At 39.7% G+C, this 26,311-nt stretch overlaps 1 protein-coding gene across 3 annotated transcripts in view; it reads left to right on the top strand.

Annotated features, from left to right (window-relative positions):
• b3gat1a (beta-1,3-glucuronyltransferase 1 (glucuronosyltransferase P) a) overlaps window positions 1–26,311 on the top strand; it is an 86,798-nt gene that overhangs the window by 45,214 nt on the left and 15,273 nt on the right. For all 3 annotated transcript variants that reach the window (XM_062385711.1, XM_062385710.1, XM_062385709.1), the window contains exons 3-4: window positions 17,972–18,126; window positions 24,048–24,190. In XM_062385711.1, the coding sequence (XP_062241695.1) occupies window positions 24,079–24,190 (112 nt within the window). In that variant the 5' untranslated portion in view covers window positions 17,972–18,126; window positions 24,048–24,078. The remainder of the gene's footprint in view (window positions 1–17,971; window positions 18,127–24,047; window positions 24,191–26,311) is intronic.

The following is a 26,311-nucleotide window of genomic DNA, read 5'->3' as shown; positions in this document are numbered from 1 at the left end:
CTCTTAGGCCAGGTCCTGGGGGATTGTGAAAAAGTCGGCATTGAAATCCGATGAAACCTCCACATGCACAGGCAACACACAGCCATATAGTGTGCACACAAAAACAATACCACACAAAGAAAAGCACACACACTGCATAAACTCAGCGTTCCTGAAGGCTTTTAAAGAACTGAGATTACACTGAAGCCCATCAGAACACATCAGTGTGCGAACGTGCGTACATGTGTCATTGAACAGCCCTTGGCCAACCACAAGTAGCACCAGTTAACAGCCCCAGATTTGCACCAAGTCCACTGGGAGGGGAAGAGGGATACACCAATGCTGTCTTGCCCTGGAGCGAAACAGCCCCAACAAACCCCTCTGAGGCAATCCTGGTGCTCCACTTTGCAGCCGAGCATATGGTAACTGTGTATAATGTTTATAGTTTCACAGACAAAACATTTTCTTTCTTTCAATCCCCATGATTGTGTCGAGCTGTACGTGCAATAGTCTGTTGAAATCGGAGGAAGCAGTGGATGAACATTGTGACCTTACTAACTGCTTTATTTGATGAGTCGTTGTTAATATCAAACTGCAAGGACTAAACTTTAGGACCAAATACATCAATATTGCTGGTGGCAAAGTAAAAGCATTATATAATGTTTATCAGTGAAATCCAAACTGGTGGTTCAATTAATCATTCAATTGTTTGGATTGCCCATATTAACAAACATTTGTTCCATAGGGCTTCACAAAGTGCGACATCTTCTGCCATTAACCCTCAACAAGAGTAAGGAAAAACTACAGCAAAAAACTATTAACAGGGGAAAAACGTAGAAACTTCAGGAAGAGCCACTTGTGAGGGATCACTCTCCCAGGACGGATAGAAGTGGTGAAGGAGGGTTATGCGTGTCATTGAATGACGGCTGACTAAGGAGGAGAGGAAAGGGGATTTAAAGTTGTACCGTGGCAGATCTGATTGGCCATTTAGGAATGCCCACAATCAGCTGATCAACAAGCAGGCTCTATCTTCCTGACTGAACTTAGGCTGAGCTTCATCACAACAGACTTGTTTCACACATCCCGCCATGGACCTCACGTCTGGGGACCCCAGGTAAGCGAGCCAGTGGGAGAGTGGGGTTCTCTGATGTGAGATGCTTCACTTTCATTAGCAGCCTTTTTTGCGACAGGTACAAACATCGTCAAATAGTTTCTGTATGAAAAAAATCTTGCGCTAATTTGTCTTCCTGGTAATATTCACCATTCAAAAGTGATTCTGAATAAAAGTGAAAACATGAACCTTTCTTATGTGGTTAAATTGAGTTGTCAGTTATACATGTTTATCCTTTCACTGCCTCTAAAGAGTTTGCCACGCGACCGAAGGCTAACTCAAAGCTAGGACTTGTTTCTGTGGTAACAATCAGTGACCTGCTGACCAGTGGCAGTAATGATTTAGTTCAAAGTTTGTACTATAGCCAACACAAATTAAAGAAAATGTGTGTTGATCCAGTAAATCAGAAATTGTGGTCAGGTTTTGTGATGCTTAATTGTACTAAAGGAGCTGGATTTCTGTTCCTGGCAGCATCCAACATTCATCCACCAGGTGTAGTGCTTCTGGCAAAGAAACAAACAAAGTAGTAGATGAAGATTAGTAGTTGTTCTCTGATTTCATCCTAGAACATGACAACATGAGCAAAACAGCGGGCCCGATAATGAAAAGCATGATTTCAAGGTTACGAACTTGCCAACTGTGACAATACACACGCGTGCACACACTTGCCTGCTTTGTAGAGTGGTTAAGATATACACAGGCATACACACTTCCCCCTGATATTTGTTGAAGGAGGCTGTATGGAGCTGCCTCCTCATGTAGGATTATCATCTGGATGCGGGGATGTGTTGTGCCAGCTGCACTGAGTTCTCAGTTCTGCCTCGACTCAAAGCTGCATGAAAATATATCTGCGTTGGCCTGGACTGGACACAGGCTAATTGATAGTGAGTTGTTGAAAATCTCTCTACATGCTCAACAAGAGGTTATTCCATAATGCAGCAGTGTTAGACAGAGAAGGGGTAATTTCCCTGCCCACTGGCATCTTTAAATGCTCAAGACAAATTGAGCATGGTAAAAGCAAGGAAAGCACGTTCCACTCAAAATCGAACTGAAGCTCTTTCTACAAAATTTGCAAAAGAGGACATGATGCGTTTCTTGTATCACATTTGAGAAAATGCCCCTCTCTTAAATTTTCACTTTAAAGATTTAATACGTGTGGCCTGGCCAAGAATGTTTGGAGCGGACAAAGACAGAGAAATAAAGTATTTGCAGTCTGTATAAAATAAAGGGTCTGACAAACATCACAGTGATGACGAAACAAAAACTGCGCTTTCAACTGTTACATTCTGCACTAAATATCAACTTTCCATATGCAATAGATAGACTGTAGCTCAATGGCTCCTGCAGATAACTCTGCCTTGTGAGATTCAATATCTACTAGACCAGTGGTTCCCAAACTTTTTACAGTCTCGTACCCCTTCAGACATTCAATCTCCAGCTACGTACCCCCCCCCCCCCCCCCCCACCCCCCCGACGCACATATACAGCATATAACACTTGAAACTTTGAAATTTACAGGGATTTCAGGACTCGGATGGAAGTTTAGATCAAACTGAGTTTATCTATCGATTGTCAGTTATCAATCAGTTGTTAATCATGATTGTCAGTTCCTAATCGATTGTCGGGAGAATTAACGATCGATTTTTGATTAATCGATAATATTTTATATTAAAATGCACTATTTATAGGCTCTGTTAAAATGCAGTGAAAATATAGATCTTTATTACAAGGTGAACAACTCTTGTGGCAGTTAAACGGGAACCGCTCACTGGTTACACTTGAAAATATGCGCTGCTGTTCTCTTAAGCCCTGATGAGAGTGCAGCTAACCGCTGTGAGCTTGCTGGATTTTACGGTTCTCGACCTCTCAGTCTGGTGGTTGTCACCCCTCACCCAGAGCCAGCTCTGTCTGAAGGGGCTAGCTTTGGAGCTAGACCTCCTACTTGAAGAGAGCAGTGGACTCCTCAGGCGCTCATGGAGACGTATAGCTTTGCAGTGTTGGCAGTGAACGCAACAGAATTACGTCTATGACAAAATGTCAACTAGGAAATTCTTTAGGATCAATTAATCGATTGTCGATTAATCATGCCCATCCCTCGTTTTTTTACTAACGGTCACTAACCTACCTGTAACTTTTATTGGCAGTGTAATTATTTTGCTGAATATGGGTATACATGAGCATTTTTGGCAATGCGACTTGGCTATTTAGAAATGCATGATTATTTATAGCTCAGTTTGAAAATGTAAAGGGCTTTTTCACTTTGAAAATGCAAATAAAATGTTCTCCCCATGTAACCCCTGAACCACTTTGCGTACCCCTGGGGGTACATGTACACCAGTTTGGGAACCGAGGTACTAGACAATGGTAGTGGCTTTCCAAAAAAAGGAAATTAAAATACGAAAAAATAATACAGCTGTTAATCAGTATTTTATAGTTATAATAATTTATTCTAAATACATTAGTTCTCCAGACATTCATGAACAAAATATACTCTGAAAACCACTGGGTTGTACAGTTGTTTGGACTTACCTTCAGCGTGTTAGAGATATCTTAGCCATAGCTCAGCAGTCACTTTTTCTAGGACCCCTTGTCCACCTGGCTACATAGGTGTCAATTCTTCATTTGATATCTAAATACAGCCAGATCTGCGTTTCATATTTTGTTACATATTATGTTCAAACTCAGAGAAATACCCATTTTTATTCAAGGAAATGGGACATTTAATTCTGGTCACTTGTTAATTGCGTCACATATGCTTTAACCTGTGGCTTTGCTTGTTTGCTAAAGCCTCCAGGGGCAAATACGTTGGAAGAAACACACACTGCTTGTCAGTGAGCCAGTCAGCTGTTCTTTCCTTCCACTGTGGGTAGTGGTGACTTGTAATGAATCCAGTTTATCATTTTCATTTGCTGCATAACGTGAATTAAACGTTCACATCACCTCAATATGGACATGATTTGCAACTGAGTCCCATCAGGTCGATTTTTATCGCCAATGGTGGCGAAGAAAGTAACTCTCTTGGTCACGTACTAAATTTTGATAGGTCTTGATTGAGAGACAAAATTAGAAAGAAAAAAAATAAGTTAATGATTTTAAAGTGTGTGTGAGTGATTATCAATGAAGGCTGGAAACACACTTTTCTAAGCAAAGGCAATTGAGAAGCCACAGTAGCTATTATATGTCATACCTTGGTGGAAATGTGGCTATATCATTAGACATGATTCCAGCTAGATGAATGGTCGTGTTACACCAATGACCTTTCCTCTTGCTTAACATTCATACTCCATCCATCCAAATAGAAATCCTTGTGCCACGTTAAAGGTCAAAGGGCCAGAGGGCTCAGTCAAACATCAGGGGTACATTCTAGGGCTGCCACTAACGACTATTTTTCTATCGATTAATGTGACTATTTTACAGATGAAGACCATCATCATTTACCCCCAAACCAGTACAGTGAACGGGTTACATAGAACAACAAGCGGAGAAGGCAGAGCTGGTTAACCCTGCTTCCTACATGTTAGTAGATGGGACATGGAGCAAACTAAAATGTCAAAGGACATGTTCAATAATTGTCTTCAAAGATGGTCGCTGTCATTTTAGTTTGTTCTTATCGCAATGATTGTTCAAGTTGTTATTTTCCAGTAACAATTTGATGGTATAAAAACGACAGCTGAGTCAATATGTGTTGTGGCTGTTTTAGTTGTACCTTGATACTGTGGCTCAATACAACGATCACTATTAAGACTATGTAGCAAGCTGCGATTGCTAGGGTTCTGTATCCATAGGACATCAAAGTGCAATATCGGAATCCAGAATACACAGCGGGACCTGTCGGCCATCTTTGCAGTCTGTCATATGCATGCATTGGCATCTGAAGTATGTTGTACAACTGTGCTTTAGAATGAGAAGCTGTTCTTCAGATTTGTTGGGTCTTGAAACTCGATGTTTTGTGTGAGTAAAAGTAGTGCAAGGGAATCACAGACTTGGAACAGTGTGATTGAATGCAGCTCTGATATCACCTGATTGTTGCTCAGTCCCATCCACCACCACCCCTCTAACTTTGTTATCATCCAGCTCTCCCTTCCTGTAGACTTTACAGCTGGGTTGCCTAATTGGAGCCATTTTCACATATAATGTGGCTCCCCCATGGGGGCTCATTACAGATACATGGCCGACAGACCCCAGCTACTCTTCAGCCACCAGCTTAGCAGGTTCCCATGGCTACATCCTGTGACATATATAGCAGGATTTGAATCAGCCTCAAGGCTATAGATCAACATTAGGGAGGAAAGTCACATGTGTGTGAGTGTGTTAGTGTGTGTCTGTGTCACTAGGGCCACAGGACTGGGAACTGTAGGAATGGTACACCGATCAAGAGTCTAAACTAAGGAACTTCATAATGGGCTGTTGCAGTATCCGATGAACAAGCAGCATAGGAAGAATATCTGAGATGTTGATATAGATACTGTAAACATTGGAAATTGTTCCTGCTTTCTAAAAGTTGCAATGTTGTCATTTTATTCTTTTATCTATTTAATAAACCAATTTTAAAGTTAAATCACATCAATTAAAAAAACACTCTATAGTTAGTTGAGAAGATTGACAGTCATAAGAGCATCCGCAAATCCTTTACATTTACCACACACACATAAGGATTGTATCTTCCTTTTTTTACTGTTTTTTTTTATTGAACTTCTAAGAAATTAAATAATTATTTGCCCAAAATGTTTTTCCCCATTGAGTTGTTGCTTTGAGAATGATAGCATGGACCTTTGGGTCTTAACATGAAGTGTGATTAGACGCACTGGTGGTGCATTGAAGGTAATGGTGCAGTATTTCTAAACTGAGGGGGGTATTATTAAGGTAGTAATATGTGCCAACATAGGCAGGTGCACAACACACACACAGACACACACACACATACACAGATGGTCAGCTTGAACACCGTCACTTCATGCATGAGCAGATCAGTTTCTCCGGCAGAGGAGCTGTAATACTTACCAAACTAATCAGTCCTTCATCAGCAATCTGCCAATGTGTAAGCACACCTGGCTTTTAAAGTGAGTGGTACTCTGGTTTGTTGCATGTTGCATACTTGAGCCATGTGCCTGACACAGTTTCCTTTTGATCCACAGTTAAAGTAGCAAAGGGGATTATAGGACACACCATTAATACACTTGCGACATGTCATATAGAACATGTGTTTAGGTGGTTAGAGCAGAGCCGTTAATCTTGTTAGATAAAAACACGTCAGTTTAGTCTCATAATGAAAGTGTCTGATGTTAATAGTGGTTTTGATGTATCCGAAGTCCTTGTCCCTTATTATTATAAACCCTATGTCATGGTACAGCCAAAGACACTTGCACAGTATCCACGGAGATGAAAACCGAGTATAGAATCTGTGACAGCCGTGTCTGTGAGGACGTGGCGTCAGTCAACACCGCACACTTTATCTCAGCAAAGTCATCGGTCTGTTGAGCCAGCGACACCTCTGTAATGTCGGATCAGCATAAACACGGTAGCTGTGTCAACACTGTTCTGTTGGTGTCCTCTTTCAGTTCTCCGTGAGGGGTCTTTGAATGCGTCCATGCACAGCTGCATCCTTGCAAAGTAGACGGACATAAATAATAATAGAACGTGATAAGCGATGAACTCTGAGTCCGACAGAGAGCAGATTATGGAAGCTTAGCTTCAAATGTCAAAGGGGCCATGTTTATACACGGAGCCGGAAACTTTGCTGAACTTCATAAGTCCTGCATTCAAAATCATCACCCATTTGACATTTTATCACAGATCTTTAAATGTCACAGATTTCATGGTGGTTTTCAAGATATATCATTTCTGTGAATGTGGTGTAAACTAATCACTATTTGAATTAATATGTTTAACACTTTTCATGTGTGGAAACAGATACTAACATGTCATATCAGTATTTATCAGAAAACATTTAAAAATGCTAGTTGCTATCACATGTAATGTCTTAACAAATGTGGGCACGTGCGTCTTGTGCCATGTTTTTTTTACATTTACATATACATTTCATTTAGCTGACGCTTTTAGCTGTCAGAGCCCATTGGCTGTTGTCTGATGTGAATTAGTTAATATTTTGTGGCCTCTGGGGTGTAGACAGCAGGTATCCGGGCCAAGACTCCATATTCTGCCCGTCTTACACTGTTTACAATCCAACTAGTTGTTTTAATCACAGGATTCAAATATGTGCCCACAAAAAATACAAACTGCGATACTTTTTGTAACTGTTTTAGGTCCAGACCAACTTTAGTCTTAGCTCTGTTAACAGCTATCTGCATATCAATGCAGACAAATGAAAAAGCTGATGGCTGATGAATTTTGGTCAACTGTGTACCTGCAGGAAACCAAAATCTGCTCAAACGTGATTGGTCAAACTAGAAACTGAAACCAGAAGCTTCCTGGCCCAAAATCGTGTTCCTCCCCTTTAGATTCTCCATATGCATATGTTGAACCTGTTTATGGAGATTTCATCATCTGTGACATAAAGTGTTGGCCTGTAAGAATATCATTTGGTCATCAAATACATTGCGTCAGGCATTAGCAAAGGGAGTGACTCACACATGAAGGATGCATGGGAAATAATAATAGCAATGATGATTTATCCACTAATTACAAAAGCTATTAAATCAGGCTCTATACCACAAATTACTTGTCTCCTGAGTGTCGTGTTTTACTGGCAGGTTCAGAGCTAATGACAGGGAGGGAAATCACATCCACCAACACTCTGACTAATTATGTAATTAGGAGAACACCAGAGATGGACATAAGCAAACTGATATCTGTGTTGAGTCTGTAATTGTTACATGTCAAGCTCACCTGCCTCTATTCTAAAGCCTCCACTTATCCATGGGAAGGTTTTGCTGAGCGTGCACGCTGTCCACTATAGCATATCCCTGCTCATACTCACACATGTGGCTAAAGTATATGCACACTTGACACGTCAGAGCCATGCAGTTTCTCTGGTCGTGGCGCTCCACTTCCTTTTGCCCACTGGCTTCTCTCTCAAGCTGGAGGCTAGCACTGTCCTCATTTGTCATTTTTCATATCATCATCATTTTTATAACGCAAATCTCACTTTATCTACTTCTGTGTGCACATGAATCAAGTCTCATTATTTGAACTGGCTTCATTCACTTGTGATTCGAATGTCTCGAGTTCCCTCTCATTGCATCTGATCCAGCGTCACACAAGCAGTCAATTTTCTTGACAGGTACTCTCCTTAAGGAAAGCCTTCACTTATCTTGTGATTTCTCTATTTACACCAATTATAACCAAACCAAAACAATATTCACAGCTGCAGTGTCACTGCATCGGGACAAATCCCCCAGGATTAATTAGCCATGATCAGATTCATAGTTATATATATTTTCCTTCCACAAGTGCAGATAATTGGGGGACGCATGGGGGAATCATTCATAGGAGAAATCCATGGTCTGACCTTCATTAGGGAACTCAGAACTCAGTTATAGTGAGAAGACTGAGAGCGAGGAGGTGCGGCGGTGAGGCGAACACCTTAACTCCCACTCAGGAAGAGGCCTCTAATTAGCTACTGAATCTGGGAGATCCCTCTGCCGACCTTTGACCTCACACTGACGCATAATAGGCTATGAGTGTTTACTGTGTGAGGTATGTCACATGCGGCCGAAATCAATGCCCTCTGCTCCAAACCCACATTTTATGCGATAAACGCTGTCCTGTCCCTTCTGAGACGGCATTTAAGTACACATTCATTAATCATTCCTGGAGACTCTCCAAAGGTTGTAGTGTATTGATTTAGTGTCATTGGCAACAAAAGCCAAAGCTTCATGATATGATTGATGTTGTTCATCATGTTGATGGCACACAAAGGATTCAGAGACATCTCATAATATACTATTGCCATACCTTCCATAGTCGCAGTGAGGAAAAATGTAAACCATGAACATGTCATTAATATCCATGTCGCTACAGGGTAATTATCTTGGTGACCAGACTATTTCAGAGTAGTAATCCAGAAAATTACACATTCCCAACAACCAACAGGAATCAGTCTAAATGGGCAGAAAAATGGACACACAGCGGAATTAAATTTGTCTGTTGATAGGTTCACATTGAGTTTCCGGTTTCACCTGTGTTCTAGGCCCCACACTTGTCTAATCTAATGATGAAGAAAGTCGGTTGTGTTTATATCATTTTCTATGTCCTTCATGGTTCCCCTGTTTTTGGCAAACTCCTGTGGTCTGACGAACTGTTGTTACCTCCACCAAGAGGTTATATTTGAGTCTGACAGTGAGTTTGATTTATCAAAAACAACTCAACAGATTTTACTGAAACTTACAAGAAGGAAGGGGTTTGTGCCAAGGAAGAACAAGGTAACCTCTGGTGAGGGACTGGGTAAAAGGGGCAGAGACAGGAATTCTTTTAATCCCTTTTTTAACGTTCCGAGATAATGCGTTTTTCTCAGAAAACTATTTTTGGATCTTGGTTGTTATTTCTGAGTATGTTCAATTTGCTGGAGATCCAAATAAAAATCTGGATCTAGAGGTATTTAAATGTGGTTTAATAAGGAGCCAGTTGGGCCTTGGAGAACATATGAGCTCAACTGAGTGCCATTCCAGTTGTGCTTTTTGTTTATTGGATTGTCCCTATTTTCTCGTCCTGTTTTTGATAAAGAAGAAATTATTTAGAATGTGCTGTGAAGTTTATCAATATCAAAGTGATGGGTCTGCTGCATGGTGTAATCCGAAAAAAAACTTCAGAAAGAAAGAGACAAAAAAATGAATGGAGGAATTTTAAGACAATTTTAACCTTATCTTTAACCACAGTGACTCTTGGGAAGAATATGCAAATAAGCTGCCATTGTATCTAAATATATTGATTCATGAACTTAGTTAATAATTATTTGCAATCAAGCAACAAAACAAATGAGGAACACAGTTTCTCCCACCTGCTCAGCAGTGCACACAGAGGCCACGCCAAATGACACAAGGGAAATAGTTTGGAGGCCTATTTTAAGTGTTTAACATGACCCCCACTTCATAGAGTGGAGCTGTTTATAATGTGTGTACAACATGTGGTAGCACACAGAGTCTGGGATGCTATGTTTGGCTGACTGCTCACACTCACTTGATAAAAGCACAGAGGCCTGACGATTTGGCTCCGAATGAAAGAAGTCAAACACGTTCTTTCCTTCTTGTCTCTTCTCTTGCTCTTTTCTGACAAAGTCGACGTAAGCAGGATCTGACTCTGCTAACTCAATTCTGGGTGTCAAAGCTGGAGCTAAACTTAACCTCCTGATGATTTTGATGTTAGTGAGGCCAGAAAATGAGGAGATATCCTGGGTATTTGTGGATCGTGCTTCGTAGAACAGGCCTCAGTTATCCATCCATTTAACTGTGCTTCATGTGTTTGTGTATCCTGGTGTCACAGTCACAAAGAAATAGGTATGAACATTCGATTTTTCTGTGTCCTCACAGTAGGAAAGATCTGTAGCAGCACTTTGACGCACTTCTCTATGGAGTGAAGCAGTAGTTTAGCTTCTCAGGCAGCAGGATTTGAACCAGCAACTTCTTCCATCCTCCCCTTTTCCACCAACCTACTGCCTAGTCAACTCCGTTGATTAGTAAAAAGATTAATATAATAACTACAAAGAGGAATGGTAGTGATCAAATGAGTGAATTACACTGTAAAATATCAACCTGTTGTCTATATATGTTGAAGGTGGACAAGTATGTTTGGCATCTGAGAGAAAGTTTTAGTGATTTTTGAATTTTATTTTCTGACACAAAGAGTAAAGTTCTAACTCTGCTCCATTCACCAGTCTAACCATCACACACCTACTCTCTCTCTCTCTGTCTTCCTCTCGCTCTTCCTCTTTTACGCCCACTCACTACACAGACAACTTCTGCCCTGAGCTATTGCTTAAAGCAGCTGCACAACTTGTGTAACATTATTCTCTCTCAAACTTCTCAATCTTACTGCAGATCTATGAATCACAGTGTGATTTATTACTTTGCTCAGTCTTTGTGTTGTGTGTGAACAATAAACATGAACACAAGAGCATACATATATGGGGATGGTGGATATGGCCAGATATTTAAAAAAAACACACACATTTTATATCAGTTAATATTGATAATTATCATGATAAATTATTACACAACAATATTATAATTGTTAGATATAATAATAATTGTTAAAGACAGATTTTTTTCTCTCTCAGTACGTCTTTATGTTCGTCTTTAGTTAGTTTCCGTACACAAGGCCAATACACAATAAATGTATGTGATGTTCCTATAGGGTGAAATTGAACGTAAGACCCTTAAGAAATCCTTTGTCTCCTCAGAACTCGTTTCTCCTGCCCATAAGATTTCCATCACTCACTGCCCCAGTGCAGTCAGGTCCGGCCATGGGCATATCGGGTCAACGTTTTCTCCTGTCCTGTGTCTTAATCAACCCTCTCTGTGTACCTGTCCTTTTGGGTGCACATGAGGGCAAGTATGTACCAGGACTGGTCTCCCTAGCCAATCACAACCAAGTTAGTTATTGCATGTCAACATTCTGGACTAATGCTATAGCCTGCAAGAGTGAGTACATAAATCAACCCCTCATTGCTGTCACATTGAGGAGAAACTATTGGCCAGTGCTACTATTACATCTCCCTAAGATGACATTTCCCTTGAATAGAGCCAAGCTTATGCGCTGACCCAGGTTTCAGTAGCAGGCGTTCTCTCCGATATCCTGTCAGAGCTGCTTCAGTCGGCTCAGCCGGCTGTGAGAGGCTACATCGTGTATTAGAAATGTGCCCTGGGTGAACCCTACCATAAATTAGTCAGGAGAAGTTAAGGGCAGGCTGCGCTGGGCTATCCCCTGCGGTTATCAGCAGAGAAGAACCTGCCTAAAGGTTGGTGCTCTTAAATCTTTGATCATTGCTGAGGCAGCCTGATCGTGGCGTGGACCGGGGCCATCAATCAGGGCCAATGCTCACAGCTAATGGCTTATTCAGTTTTGCAGAAAATAAAACAGCTGTCCTCATCGAAATCAAGCATGACGAATTACACTTGCATTTAATAACATTTACCCTGATTGTCATAAATAGTGCAGCAAAGAGAGAAAACAGGTTAGACTGCACATGATTGGATGATACTGCATTAATTATTATCATAGCATAATAGCATAATTTAAGGTAAGCTTATGCACATGACTTGATTGTAAACAACATATCTTTCTTTAATCTTGCAGGGGCAGTATTCATGCACAGGCTGCTGCCTTCCCTGCATTGCTATTATTAGCTTGAGTCAGAGCAGGCGCTTGTTTCATGAGGAGAGGATCAAATTCTGGAGAGACTCAGTGCTTGGCAGGTGTGAATTGGATTGATGGGACAAGTAACACAAAACTAGCATGAAGGCAACCTTTCATTGAACTCAAACCTTGAATATGAATAGTATAGCTCATCGAGGCTCATGCAGGCACAGAACTGGAACATATTCATATCTGTATTAAATAAATCTGCGATTCAGTACAAACATATTGTCGACAACTTGTGATTTCCTGCTTTTCAGTATCGTACCTTATGATTTCATAGTGTGGTTCCCTGTAGGTTTATTAAACTTGTTTGACGATGCTGTGCCTTGACTGTGTGAGCAGTGAAACATCAGAGAAATCATTGACCTCCCACTATTTAATGACACCTCTAAGTGAAGTGTTTTTTTCAGCAGGTAGTGACAGTAACATCAATAATGATCTATTTCAGGGACTTGTGTCGTCGCCAGGCACTAAACTTGACCTCGCCTCCGGCGATTGGACAAGCGTGTTTGTTGATCCAGGATTTGAGAAGGAATAATTAGACACTTATACATGAAGTTCTGGAAATTGAACAGTTATTGTATTCACTGAAATACTTACAGAGAGTCTCTGGTGTTCTGCTGGACACGTCACCAGGTTCACTGGATCATGTCGAGAAGATTCCCCATTCAATCCTAAGTCCACAGTATATATAATCAGACACAGGGTGGGCACAGAGGCGGTTCTTTTTCTTTGAGGGAATTCAGTTATTGGCCAGATGTATACTGTTTCCTCAAAGTGCAGTTTTTTGCAAGCACATCACTTTCAACTGACCAGGTGTCCCACCACTGTGGCCTTGGCAAACAGGGAGCTTGCCACAGTGGAGAGACCCAGCAGATCAGACTTTTCCGGAGGATTTCATATCTTTTTCTCACCATATTTCATGAAGCACCTTATTGTATTAGTTCTGGCACGTCCTCTCTCTTTTCTGAGCATCCGTGCTTCCATTATTTCAAATCTCAAGATGAATTTCCATCACACACTTTTCTCCGAATTGTATTTTGGGTCAGATTGACATTCAGGTTGACACCTGCTCTTTCTGTGGTCGTGCTCTGGGCCTGACCCTGCGTCTGAGTCAAAAAGATTATACGTCATTCTAATTAAAAGAAACTGTTGTAGCATTATTGATTATATGGATTATACAGCTAATATTTGTTCACAGGATATAGGTAAAATATAATCACAAGATACAGAGAAACATAGATATCTCAACACTTGTCATCTTAGCCTCCCCACATATCCCTGAAAGGTGTTTTCCAAGCCTTTACCAAGTCAGTCTAAGCCCGTTGGATTCGTTAACAAAAAAGCGAATGATCGGACCTACAAGGACAGCCTCTCTCTTCCCTGCTGACTGTAGAGTTCATCAAAATGATGCCACAGAAAAGCAAGCAAGGAAGAAATTATGTTATTATTGGTCGTCTGGAAATAGGAGATGGTCAGGGCCAAGGGAGCTCAGAAGTCAGAAGCAAGACTCTGTTACAAACTAGGCAACCTGCCCCAGTTTCGTCTTCCAAAACCCTGCTTAAAAATAAAAAATATGTGTGAGAAGAAAGTGGAAGAGTGTTTGTGACAGCAGTGCTCAACCAACGTCTCTGAAATGACAGTCCCAACAGCAACTAAGTCGTAAATTATCAAAGTATACTTGTTGAGGCCTATTAAATATTTTATAGCCAAAATAAAAGTAAAGTACTGTTTCAAGATCAAGTTTGTATTTAACACATTGTTTGTTAAAATGCAAAAGAACGAGTGTCTCTGGAGACTGATAATAAACTGAACACTGCATTGAATTAAAGTTTGAGAGGCCATTGTTTAAATTTGTTTGGGTTGAGTGTCAGTTATTTTCTTTATCGGAGATGTTGACTAAATGTTTTCTAAAACATTTTCTCCAAATGCTTTCGGGAACATATTGTGGTCTGTTATCATCTCATAGCCTAAATCAGTCATTGAAGGTGATAATAGTAAAGTTGGCCATCGTGTGAAACCCCATAGTGGACTACTGAGCTGTTTCCATGACAACAAAGCAAACTGCAGAGGAGGACTATGAAGTGTAGTTGAAGGTCCTGGAAAATAGAATTGATTTATTTTGGTGTTTTGGCTAAAACCTCTTTCAGTGGCATCATGCATGGTGAACATTCTGTCAAATCAATCTAGAGGTTTATTAAAAAATAAAAGTCACGGTTCAAAACAGAGTAAGGTATGGGTCAATTGAAAAAAAAGTTAAACAAGGCTCTCTCTAGGCTAATGTTATAATTTTTTTTTTATTGTTTTAATATTGATGCTAATTCAGGTTAAAATCATCTTGATTTAAGAATTCATGATTTTTAGAATTTCAGATGTTGAAATTTCAACTACAGAATTACTGTTGCATGCACAAGCTCTCATCAAGTTTCTTTATAAAACTTCCATCTCCTGAGAAAGACTATGAGTTACGATTGTGACAGATCTGAGAAGATAAAAGCATACAGGCCCTGTACAGAAAAAATATGGGAACAATTACCATCTGAGCTCAGTAAAAGTGTCCATGAATAGGCTGCCTGATGATAATCATAAAATCAATGTTCATAAAAAGAGGCAGACTGCGGCGTTATGTAAAACATGAGTGAGATCATTAGAAATATAGTGTTGTCGTTCAGCAGCAGATACACTCACACCTACTCGCCAAACACATCGTGTTCACCTTTTTTTTGGGGGGGGGGGGGGGGGTAATGGTGTTAACTCAACAATCAGCACAATCATATCCACACGTGGCTTTGTTACTGTTATTCTTTATTAACCAGCGGCAGGTGTTTCCTTCACAGCTGGTTAACTCCTGCTGATGTGAGAGGCTGTCATGCTTCATTGTTTGCCATTGGCTGCTGCAGTGTGCGGTGTGCCCCTCACTATCTGTATTCTTGCCACATCGCACAGTGGAAGTGACGCAGACAAACAGGCCACCTGGGTGCTGGTGGGTACAGAGGCCTCGCCGCCGGTCCCTCCGTACACTTCTGCTGGTGTGACCAATTTGATTCAAATATTACGCCGATGGCAGCAGAGAGGAAACACCTTTTCACATTATTGGGACAAAGTGGAGTAAAATATAAATCAAATTATGATTGAGCTCACAATAAAACTTCAAAGGAATATTTCAAAATTTTTGAATATGTTTAGTTGCTTTCTTGCCAATACAAGAAGACAAAGTTTGACAGCATTTCTTATGGAAATGTTTGTTTGTACTTTGTTTAACCTTAGAGGAACATGCAGAGTTTGCTAAATATGGCTGAACAGAGAGTGAAGCAGTATCTCATGGAACTAATGTCTTAAATTTGCAGTGCAGTACTGCCGTTTTCATGAAACCAGAAAGATAAATAGTTTAAATATTACCGTATACATTTATCATGCATGGCTAACAAAGGGGCAATCAGAATGATTTGGCTTCACTTTCGGGGAGCAGGCATGAAGTCGATCTCTGATACAGTCTATGGCTCATAGCTAAATGAGTGCTATGAGCTAAATGCTAATTCTAACACATCAGCAAGCGCACAATAGAAATTCTAGGGATTTGTTCATTTTATGAAATGTACGCATTGTGTTTCTTGCCATAAGTTAGACAAGGATTGACACCACAGTTATGAATCTCTCCAGCTGTTTATTCTGTAAAATGTTTACCATTGTTTACCGTCATTTAATCTAAGCATGCCGTGTTAATTTCAGTAATTAGTGCTAAACATAAAATACATCATAGGCCAATGGGAATGTCATTGTAATTGCAGTTCAGTCCAAATGCTGCAAGCATAAAAATTAAAGTAGATGAATATTCTCAAGTGAACAATTTCTTTAAATAAATTACCTCTGTAATTCTTGCACGATTAATTTACTTGAAAATGAAGATGATGAAGATCAAGACTTCTATATATATAATATACATATTAAAAAACACATCTTCTCAGTTGAACCTGTTCTACATCATGAGTTCTAGCTTCCCTCAGCACTTTGGTTTTTAAGAGGTGCTGAGACTTTACATCGGCCTGTTGGGGGCTCTGGGATTTTGGCAGCTGGTTGTACAACAGACTGTTTTCTTGTGTTTAGCTCCATCATAGTGTGCAGTAGAGAGGAGGGTGTTCTGCTGAAATCAGAGTGACACTCTGTCATTGCACGCTTGCACGCATGACAGTACCTGGAAGCAATTGCAAAGCCGTTCTATCTTTGTTGTTTAATCATTTTTCGGGGGTCACAGTTCCTGCTTGTTGCTGCCATAAAACAGCAAATACAGCAGATACAGCACTAACCCATGAAGATGGTTTATTGTGTTCATTTGTCATATCTTTTTCCACACAACTGACGTCAACCCTCAGAAGCACAATCCATCAGTTCGAGAATTTCAACTGTGAGTCAGGGCAATTCTGGAAATAGATTGTTCTTAAGTTTTGTGCACATCAAGCGCAACCAGCTATCCTGCATTACTGGGTCACAGGAAATTTGCCTTTTTATACAACTGCGTGCCTCGCTAAAAAAAGATTCTGGGACTCTTGCTGTTCATTCCCCAAAACATACATAGCTGCATGTTATTTGATTTTTTAAACACAAAGCCCCTTAAAAACTGTCTTAGATCAACCAGTTCTGGAGCTGATGCAGCAATCAGACATCACTCGCTGAGTGAAGCATAAGCCTTCATAGAAGCAGCCTTCCCTCAGATGTATTTGAATAAGACATGATGCCAGTTTATTTTTGTAACATCCCCCACCCCAGACAGTTGGCAGGCGGTGGAGTTGTGACTAACCCTCTTCCAGTGTCCACATTAGACATAAAAAACTGAATTTGTCTGTGTGCACTTCAGATTGTTGTCAATTAGATAAAATCACATAAATGGAAATGAACATTTCACATGTGAACAGAAATGTACGTTACGATAGAGGAGTGGTATAACAGCAGGAGAGGGAGTCCTCCTGTGAATGTGAATGATATGCATCCAAATTAAAGTTCTTTACAATATGCACTTCTGTTGCGCTGCACTTTGAGGCCCAGCTATCTGATGTTAAATAATGGATAGACGTCACACACAGCCTCACCGCTAATGAAGGAGTCTGTGGCCAAGAACTGACTCTTAGACCCTGCGCCAACCGCAATGTTAAAAACCTGGCAGACTGTTCTTGAATCTCACATGCTGGTTTGAGTGCGTGTGTTCCCGTACTTATATCTTTCTGAGGACCATTTTAAGCATAGACCCAAACGAGTGAGGAGATTTTTGGAAAGTGAGGAGACTTCGAACGGTCCTCGCTTTTTAAATGGGCTGTTTGAGGGTTAACACTTTGTTTGAGGGTGAGAATTAGGTTTCAATTAGAGTTATGGTTAGGGTTAGGCTTTTAGTTTGGATGCTTAAAGTTAGGGTACTGGCTAGGGAATGTATTCGGTCAATTAGTGTCCTCTCCATGATAGAAGTACAAACGTGTCTTTGTATGTGTGTGTGCGCCTGGAGGATGGTGGCACACAATTAAAGCACTCACATCTCTCTCATCACTGAATCATATAAGCTGTAACGTCCTTATCTTCCAGGTCTAGACCTGAGGTTACCTGTCAGGAAGACGTACAGGAAATGGCCGGCTGACATGGAGGACGCCACTGCCACGACACTTGTCCAGTTCATAGTGTGGCCTTCCGTGCTGCGCATCAGTGGCACCAGTGGTGCCATGATCCAGTTATAACTGTGGGTAAGCTTGCAAAAATATGTTTTCACTTATATCGTGTTATTAATCAACAGCAAACAGTGTTGTTAAAGAACATTCAACTGACTTCAGAACCAGTTCAGTGGTCACAAAGAGAATTTTACAAACTGGAGCTCAGACATTTACTTGACAGGGAGGACCTAACAAATAGATGCATTATGGGAAATGTCGGTCCTGCATTTATGTAGCAAAACCATATTGCTGACGATTTAGCTGTTATTAAGTGCAAGACAAAAATCTTTGAGGAGGCAGGTTATAGCTTTTATGTTCCAAGCCACTTGTAAGCGAATCACATCAGCAAATCCAAAGCTGGATTTAGATTAAGTATTTAAACGTCATTATATTGCATATATGGTTTCAGTTTTATTCAATATAATCTGTTATATCTCTAATATTATTACAATTGTTTCTATGGCATTTTATTGACTGTTATTTGTTGTACTTTTTAAAATAACTTTATGTGTTATTTTATTTTATTTTTTTTTTATTTTTATTTCCTTTTATCAAATACAGTCATACATTACATCACATCTGGTCATTTTTAACGTGACCACGGGTACAAGTCTTTGGTTTGTGGGGGTTATCTGTCCATGGATGTCGCAGGCCCAAGCCCCCGAGATCCAGGTATATTAGAATTGAGTTTTACACATTTTACATTGTCCACACACACAGTACATCAAGGAGGATAGCCTGAAGATGTCCATTGCTTGAAAAATTAAAAAAATAATAAAAAGAGAGAAAAGAAAATAAATATATCTATATATTCTGCTCATATTAAATGAAAGTGTAGAGCTATGGGGGACCAGTTGTTTTTAAATACATCTGTTTTCATTTGTAATAGGGCAGTGAGGTATTCCATCCTATACATTTCTTGTATTCTGTCCCTCCATTGGGTTATTGTGGGGGGCTGTGGCTTCAGCCAGGAGGCTGTTATTACTTTATTTGCTGATAAAAGAAGGGCTCTCAGAAGTTTTGCCTGGCTATTTTCTTCAATATTATCTGGTAGTATCCCTAAAATAAAGTTTGATGATTCTAAAGGTATATCTATCAATAAACATGTTTTTATTTCCCTTTGTATTTTTTGCCAGTATTGTGTTAATTTTGGACAGTCCCAGAATATATGTGCGTGGTTTCCCACCTTGCCACAACCCCTCCAGCATTGTGCTGAAGTGTTGCTCCATTTAGACATTTTAAGTGGAGTTCTAAAGTATCTCATTTTAATTTTCCATCCAAATTCCCTCCAGTTTGGACTATTGGTTATTCTGTGTCCCTGCTCGCATGATTTTTCCCATTGTTCATCAGAAATTGTTATGTTCATCTCTATTTCCCATTTTTCTTTAATATCTAAATTATTCTCCTTCAGTTCTTCCTGTAATATCCTGTATAGATGTGATATGAACTTTGCTCTCACTGTTTTTTCAATTATCAATATGAAGAAGTGTTCCATTTTGGATGGTGGTAAGCAGAGCTTTTCCCATTCATGATGTGTATATAAATAGTGTCTTATTTGTAAATATCTGTAGAAGTCTTGGTTTGTTAAATCGTATATCTCTTTAAGCTGTTCAAATGACTTCATTACCCCTCCCTCGAACAGCTGGTCCAGTACCACTATACCCATCTCCCTCCATCTTTCGAAACCTCTGTCCAGTCTAGCAGGAAGAAATTCTGGGTTGCTTGCTATTGTCATAGCTCTGGATATATTCGTGGGGAGGTTTAATTTTTTCCTCACAGCTGACCATATTTTTAGAGTATTTTTAACCCATATATTAGTAATCTTATTCTTCTCACGGTGGTTTAAATTCAGGAATGGAAGTGAGTCTAGTGGTGTGTCTGGGCATTCACTTTGTTCCATTCCTACCCATATAGTGTTTGATTCTTGTGATACCCAAGCAACCATTGCTCGTAATTGGGCTGCCCAGTAGTATTTTTTCATGTCAGGCATGTTCAGGCCTCCGTTGTCTTTTGGACATAGTAGTCTTCTAAGTTTAAGTCTTGGTGGTTTGCTTTGACATATACATTTGGAAAACTTTTTGTCCAGTGCAGTAAATGTGGTCGCAGGTACATATATAGGTAGTGATTGAAAAAGAAAGAGCAATCTTGGCAAAATGTTCATTCTTATCGTTTCTATTCTTCCTAACAAAGAGAGTGGTAAAATTTCCCATCTTGTGAGGTCTGTTTTTATGTGGCCCATCAATTTTCCATAGTTGACCTCGAATAGTTTTGATAAATCTGTTGTAATGATAATTCCCAAGTATCTAAATCCCTGTGACCAGTGAGCGTTAAGCCTTTCTGTTAGTTGTATAGGCCATTGTCCAACTAGCATCATTGCCTCTGATTTTGATTGGTTGATCTGATAGCCTGAGAGCTATGTGTTATTTTAGCTTTTAAAATATATTTTATGGTATATAATTGTCTTCATAAATATTTGTTTTGTCAGATTTGTGGCTTGTCAGTTGGTTGTGAATTACTTTGAACTGCTCTTACCTTTATGAAAGGCGCTAAACACATTAAGCATGATTGATTGACTGATTCACATAAAAATCAGGATATCCCAAACTCTGCTATTTTGATTGGGTTTTATTTTTAATACTTCTGTAATACTGTATACTGATACTGAGGACAATACTGAGGACATCCTTAAAAAGTGTGAGGGTAAACAAGACCATGTCCTTAAATATAAGTAGTAGTCACGATGGTTAATGGGTAAACATTAAGCATTAGGAGGGGTTTGTACTGTCTCACTACCCTCCGTAGTAAATCTAAAGAAGACAAGCTGTTTTTTCTTTAAGAAATTCCGGGGAAATTACTCTAGGCTCTAAATTTTAGTATTTCTTATCCTGCATGTGTAAATGACATGTCATTCCAAGTTCAAACAAAGAACATACACTGTGTTTTTCCTGTGGTTCTGGAAGATGTATGGACCTTTCAAAAACATGACTCAAAAGAAGATAACTGTGTTTATCACTGACATTTCCATACCATTAATTCAAGAACTTGGCCTATGGGTAGTGTCAGTATTTCCATAAAAGCAAGCAGAGTTATATTTTCCATAATGCTTTCTCTCTGCTAAGAAAAACATAAACACTTAAAAATTCTGGTGAACAAAAGTCTTATTAGGAAAAACCACTCTGGTGTATGGAGGGTTTGTGTCACAACTATTCACACTCAAGCCATTCTTACCTGATGCCAATGGTATTAATGGTGTATTTATTTTCAAAGCCTAATAAACATAATTGGCGTGCAGAATTATATTAAGGCTCAAAATATTCTGCCACCTTCCAAAGCAGTGGGAGCAGCATCACTGAGGGGAACGTAATGACTTGCTTGCTCAGGTGTAAAGCTGAAATGAATAGGCCAAACATCTGTTCTCACATTATGTCTGTTTTTTTACTTCCTTTGTTTAAGCTGATCAGTTAATTACTGCATTTTCTTTCAATGAGGGCTCAGCATAATTGATCAAAAATGAGCAGCAGCACATTTAAATTGCCAAGTGAAATTCAATAATGAATAAAATAATTAGATTAAAATTGTTAAACACACTGTAAAAATGTTGTGACCATGTCATTGTGTGCTTATTTATTTAATATCTTAACATGAAGATAATTGTTAACTATTAGCTGTATAATCTCTTTGAATTGGTTATAATAATTATAATATTCTTACCCCTGTTAAGTTATTGTGTTTTCATCAGCGTTTATTAATTTGCAGGATTACACAAAAACTACTGAGAGGATTTCCATACATTATTGACACTGTATGAGTCAAGGAAGAGCCCATTCAATGGGCAGATCATTACTACATTGCAAGACTTTTCAGAATTTATGATTGTGTCATATTTTGTGGTTTCATAAGGGGACTGGCAGAGGTACACACTCCACTAAATTACAACTGGTTGTTATATATTTTCTATATTTCTTGATTTGTTAAATTTCTATCCAACCAAACATATTTGAGTACAGTATGTTGGTTAAACGAAAGGACTTTTTATAGAGATATACATAATTACATTATTGCAGTATAAACAAGTCTAAACCATTCAGATTATTAGAAAACAACATTGTAAACTGCAATTGTTTATTGATATTTATATATGTTTGCTGGGCCTAAAAAACTCAACGCATTAAATATTAAAACGTGACTGGTGCAAAAGTGGATTACATCAGTTAAACCAAATCGCCACATAGCACGCAGAAGAGCTGTCTTTTAAAGAGGCTGAAGAGTCATGCCATTCCAGTTGATGCCTGCCCTGGCTTATTTCTGTCATGGTGTAATTACATTTTTCAAAGGGATACAAAGCTGAACCAAGGGATCTGGACTCAGAGGGACTGGGCACATTTAGTCAACCCGCAGTCTGGTGACATTGTTTCCTGTCATTTGGCTGATGAATAGTTTCTGCACTGGGCATGAAGTCACGTCCCTGTCCTCGGGGATGGCACCAATGAGCTAACTGGGTTGGCAGAGTGAACTAGCTCCTGCTCTGTGGTCTCCTCCAGTGGCTTTGACCTTCCTTATGTTGGCTGACATGCCTAGTTACGGCTTTAAACCCAAGCTTTTTTTCATTTAACCTCTGACTAAAGGTGCCATCTTTCACCTGCTCCATTGTATCGTTCATTTAATGGTGTGGCAATAATGCATCTTTCTCTGTGACGGTATAGTACTTAATTTGATTTCAACATCAGAGAGTAGAATATTGTGTCACAGGTCGTGTGTTTTTTCACTCTCATTGTCAGGGGGTCAGAATATTATGTTTCTGAAGCAGTTAATGATGAGTAAGGGCCTGAGAATTAGGTTCCCATTATCAGTTTATTGAGAGTCAGCTACACACTGCAACTCTGTGCCTCAGCAAGTTTAAAGAGTAACTAAAACCCTAAAACACTTTTTCAGCGGGAAACATATTCAGGTATTTAGTGATATTGGTTGATTCAGGTCTAAATCTTGACAATTAGTGTAGAGTGTGTGAATTCAAAACTTGTTTGGTAAAAAGTGACTGCCCTCTATTGGTTTAAACCCAGCTATTGAATTTTGCTATTGGCTCATCTGGAAGCAGGTTACGTCACCAACTATCACTTCATCGTATATATACCAACATCTCTGACTGTGCAGATTATTGACTTTGAGATTTTATGCAGTGGCTGCAAACATATTTATGGTGATAACAAGGCTTTACAATTTATCCGAGCAATCGTTAATATGAGTCTTCTTATGAACATTACACTACCCACTTGCAATGCCTCTGCTACTAGAGCTCTGGCTTTGGATGTGACTGGAGCTAAAGTCTCGAGCTGATGTGGCTTGGTACCACCATGGTCGTCCTCCACACTAATGTCCACTTCAGGGGATTCTGCAGGGGAAAAAGTCCTCCACCTCAGAAGATGCCATTTTGGTATGGCCTGATGACGTCACTGACAGTGACAGTAGCTGTGTCTAAATTCTGGGGCTGCATCTTTTGGAGGCTGCATTTAAAGACCGATTGCATCACAGCAGGGAGACTAGACCCATTTCGAAAGTTCTGTCAAATGAGACCGACACATGCGTCCTTTCATCCCCGAACAAATGAAAACAGGTGGATACTTACTGGCCCAAACTATCGCAGGATTCATTGTGCTTTGGTGACGCACTAAATTGTACACTTGAGCCTCTGTAGACCGGTCTTATTTCGGTTCGTCCCAAAAAGGAGGCAAGGTTCATGGGCCAGGTAGACAGCGTATTCTGAAGGAGGCAGCCCCTGAAGTGGGACAGTGCTTCTCAGTCCCCTGCCCAGTTTCAAGTTTTTCAAAATCATGCAGTGGGTGGAGTTAGGCTCAGACCTGGGGTTGATGTTACAGTTAGGATTAAGATCATTATCTTGAAGTCCTGTTCATTATAAAATGCAGAATGATAATACATTTTTTTTGCATTTTCTCTAGGTAATGCCGAGCCAAATAACCAATCCTGGAGATGCCGAAGAGAAGAGATATTCTTGCCATCGTGTTGATCGTTTTACCCTGGACTCTGCTCATCACTGTTTGGCACCAAAGCGCTATTGGTCCACTCCTCGCCATCCGCAAGGGTACGCAGTGCACCGCACTTCACTGGCAATATCAAACATAAAGTGGGTCCTCAAACCTTAACACTCCATTTCAGGTTGAGACAACAGGTGGTTCATTTAGAGGCACTCACTGGCCGTTATCAGCAGCTCCGTCGGCTCTCAATAGCACTTGTCCAGTCATGGTAAACCTCATCAGTGTGGACTGCTTAGAATTTACCATCACATACACTGTTTCATATTCTAAGAGGCTGTTTCTATATATCATATTCATTCATTAAAGTCATTTGAATTTCTTTTGCTGAAAAAAAAAGGATGTTACAAAACTTTGTAATCACATAACATTCACAGTTTATCCACTCAGCCCTGTCAATCCTTAATTTCTTCTCACATTATGCAATAGATTTATGTTGAAACATTTACTCAACTTAAAAAAATCAAAGTCATACTTTATAAATTAGCAACCTTCGATATGAATGTGTCTACTTGATAAGCTTCATGGAATATCTTCGAATCCACTCACGTTTACACACCAGTCATTAATATGCACTTATGAGACCTTCCTCTCATCCCCCCAGGAACAAAAACACACGGAATGAAATGTCAAGTATGCTGCAGAGTAAACAAACCCACATTAGAGCGACAGCAAATCAATATAGTTGTCTAATGGCGTGAGTGCACATACAGGGGTGAAAAAACCAAACTGGTTTACCGGTGCCTAGTCTGGACTCCTGATCATTTCCAAATATTTAAAATATAATTTCAATAATAATGATAATAAAATAATTTTGTTTTGCAGGTCGTCCAAACACTTAAAATAGTATCTGCTCAGCCGGCAATCATTAAAATGCATACTGCATTACTTTCTCTTCACTGCATATCTAAACTGTATGGGGGAAAGGTTTCTCCAATTAAATGGAGAAAGTCATTTTATATTCTTGTGGTTACAGTAAAAATTACAAAAGCCATGCTTTTGTGTGCTGTCAAAAGAGAGGCTGGAGCTTTTTTGGCAGCATGCTCACTGGCAGCCTTTGTTGAACATCTGGCCATCAGCGGATTGTGTTAATCTACGGTTGTGGCAAAAAGAAAGGAACTTAAGAATACAAACTACATTGGCCAAATATTATTTTTCAAAGAAAATAAAAAGATTTTATCACTAGAGTCAATCAAAGTACTTTTAAAAAAGGGTCTTATCCTTTTGTATGAGAAAAAACAAACATTTATCACAATAGAGCCACAGGTTCTGGTATCTTTCCTCCAGTGCAGTGGCTAAGGCAACATCTATAATACTATTTTTGGAAAACGCATCAACTCTGCTATGGATACACTTTGGAAACGCTTCTTGCCCTGTTTTATTGTAAATGTGGCGTTTTAGTGTGGATGGGTAGAAACAGAGATGTTTGAAAACTAGACATAGACCCTCACAACCTTTTGCTGATTGGGTCTTTTGATCACAACGTAGCCTTTGCAGATTCATCAGGCTCCTATCACATGACCTCTCTCCAGAAGAAAACAACCAGCCACACAACTAGTTGTATAGATGAGCATCTCTATTAGGCTACATGGTTTTAGGTTTTAGGAGTTTTGGGAAATCTACACTTTGGAGGGCATTTGTTAAAATCTCTCTCGTAGTGACTTAAAACGTTTTTTTCCGTGAGAAGGAGGGTTATGTTTCACAAAGTGTCATAATTAGATTGGACAGAGAACAGGTCCGGTGTTTAGATTGATCTTGAAACTACATAAGTCGTCAAGTGAAAATAAAGTTGGTGTAGGCCCTGAACCACACACTTAATTTATGCAAATGCATGCCCTTGCTTGGAAAAACAACAACAACTTTATGTTAATGCTTCTTCATTACAAACACTTTCAAACCGCTAGACCCAGCTCACAGCAATCAGAGAAGCTTTATTTATGCTTAGAGATCTCCGAACCAAAATGCATGGCTATGTTTCCTGCACTAAATTAACCGAGCATGATGTTGAAGTGGATCGGCAAAGCAGGTATGAGGGAGTCATGATGGATCCACATACCCACAATTTCTCTTTCTTTATAAAGAAAAACCCAAAGGCAACGCAGGGGGAATAGCTCATCTCATCTCATCCCTCCTTCATCTTGCACTCTCTCTCTCTCTGTCCATCAGCTGTG

The sequence above is a fragment of the Platichthys flesus genome, chromosome 4 (genome assembly GCF_949316205.1).
Source record: "Platichthys flesus chromosome 4, fPlaFle2.1, whole genome shotgun sequence".
In the NCBI taxonomy this organism is placed as follows: Eukaryota; Metazoa; Chordata; class Actinopteri; order Pleuronectiformes; family Pleuronectidae; genus Platichthys; species Platichthys flesus.
The sequence above is the reverse complement of the archived record's forward strand: the minus strand, read 5'-3'. Positions and strand labels throughout refer to the sequence as shown.